This window comes from Entamoeba histolytica, genomic scaffold (genome assembly GCF_000208925.1).
Source record: "Entamoeba histolytica HM-1:IMSS scf_1104750518779 genomic scaffold, whole genome shotgun sequence".
NCBI classification, from domain to species: Eukaryota; Evosea; order Mastigamoebida; family Endamoebidae; genus Entamoeba; species Entamoeba histolytica.
In genome coordinates, this window is record NW_001914931.1 from 1 (window position 1) to 1,705 (window position 1,705).

The 1,705-nt window shown below is 30.9% G+C and overlaps 1 protein-coding gene across 1 annotated transcript in view; it reads left to right on the forward strand.

The window, feature by feature from the left end:
- EHI_164620 (uncharacterized protein) overlaps positions 1-1,705 on the forward strand; it is a gene marked incomplete at both ends in the record, with an annotated part of 1,819 nt that continues 114 nt past the window's right edge. The window contains one exon of the mRNA XM_001913674.1: positions 1-1,705. This exon is cut by the window's right edge and continues 114 nt beyond it. Within this exon, the coding sequence (XP_001913709.1) occupies positions 1-1,705 (1,705 nt within the window).

Below are 1,705 nucleotides of genomic sequence, written 5' to 3' on the forward strand. Positions count from 1 at the left end.
TGCAATTACACAAGGAATGGAGAAATTCTTTCCAAATATCCATACCCAACATCATTACCATCGAGATGATATTGTGTTGAATGTAGGTTTTCATCTGTGTGAATATGAAATGTCTATTGATGAATATAATGAGATTCAAAAAAGAAGTGGAGAGTGGAAATGTTTACAAGTAAAGAACAGAGAAGGATATTTAAAACCAAGTGAATTTCATGTTGTTAACATTATTGATCAAAACTTGTTATTAGAAGAAAGACATGTGAAATTTGATTTTTCTATAGTTAGAGAAATAAGAGATGGATTTCACTTTCCTATGAGAACAAAAGAGGTTGTTCTATCAACTCAACTCAAAACACTTCCAGACAGATGTTTTATGAACTGCTTTGCATTGAAAGAAATAGACTTGAAGAATATACAGAAGATTGGTGATAATTGTTTTAGTATGTGCTCTCAACTTACATCATTGACAATTTCGTCATTCCTGACTGAGATAGGGAGAGATAGTTTTAAGATGTGTGACTCTATTCAACATATTTCTAATACTGGAAATAAAATAATACCAACAAGAATGGATTATCAATTGTCACAAGTCTTTGAAGAGGTTGGTATAATTATTACTGAAAAGCGAATGAGTAAAGTTGGCATTCAACAAAATGATTGGAAGTTATGTAGTGGGTGTGTTGAAATAGGAGATGGGAGTTTTGAGACAAGCACAATTGAGTCAATTGATCTGAGCGAAGTTGAAAAGATTGGAAATCATTGTTTCTTTTGTTGTAACAACTTGAGCAAAGTCATATTTAGTGATAAAATCACTTCCATAGGTGAATGGTCATTCTGTGAGTGTCCAAGACTTTCAATAATTGAGTATAACAGTCAAACCCCATTGAAGACACAAATCCCACATTTTATTCGAGCACTGATTCATAACCATCAAAAGGTTTGTTCTAGCAAAGACTGTTATTGTAAAGAAGACCAAATTCAGTATCAAGGATCAATACCAGATGGTGTTGAAGTAATTGAAAAGAATGTATTTATGAGAGAATATTCAATTAGAGAAATCAATATCCCATCCACAGTCACAGAAATAAAGTCTATGGCATTTCAATACATGGATAGTCTTACTTCAATCACATTATCCAAACAACTAATGAAGTTACCAAATTACTTTCTTAGAGGGTGTAGAAGCATTGAACTGATTGATACAAAAAATGTCGAAGAAATATCAAAAGGATGTTTTGATGATTGTCTTGAATTAACCAGAATAAAGATTTCAAATAACCTTCATTCTATCTCACCAAAGTCTTTTCTTAATTGCTCTAAGTTAATGAAAATAGATGTACAAGGACTGCAAGAAATGAAAGGTAAAATAAGATATAAGATATATTCATTACTGAAAGAGGAAGGTGTTGTTTGTGATAATTGCTGCTTAATTCATGATGATATTAATGAAGAGGAAGAAAATTTCAATATCCAAGAAGGAGTAACAAGAATAGCTTCATACTGTTTCAATAGTATGAATATCAAGAAGATTTCTATACCAAAAAGTGTGAGAGTGATTGAAAAAAATGCTATTTACAATTGTACAATAGCTCAAATGGAAGTGAGTGATGTTAATAAAATTGAGTATGAAAAGGGTTGTTTTAATGGAACTGAAATACAAAATAAAACATTCTCTGAAGAGTGTTTTAATGATTATGATGACTTATAT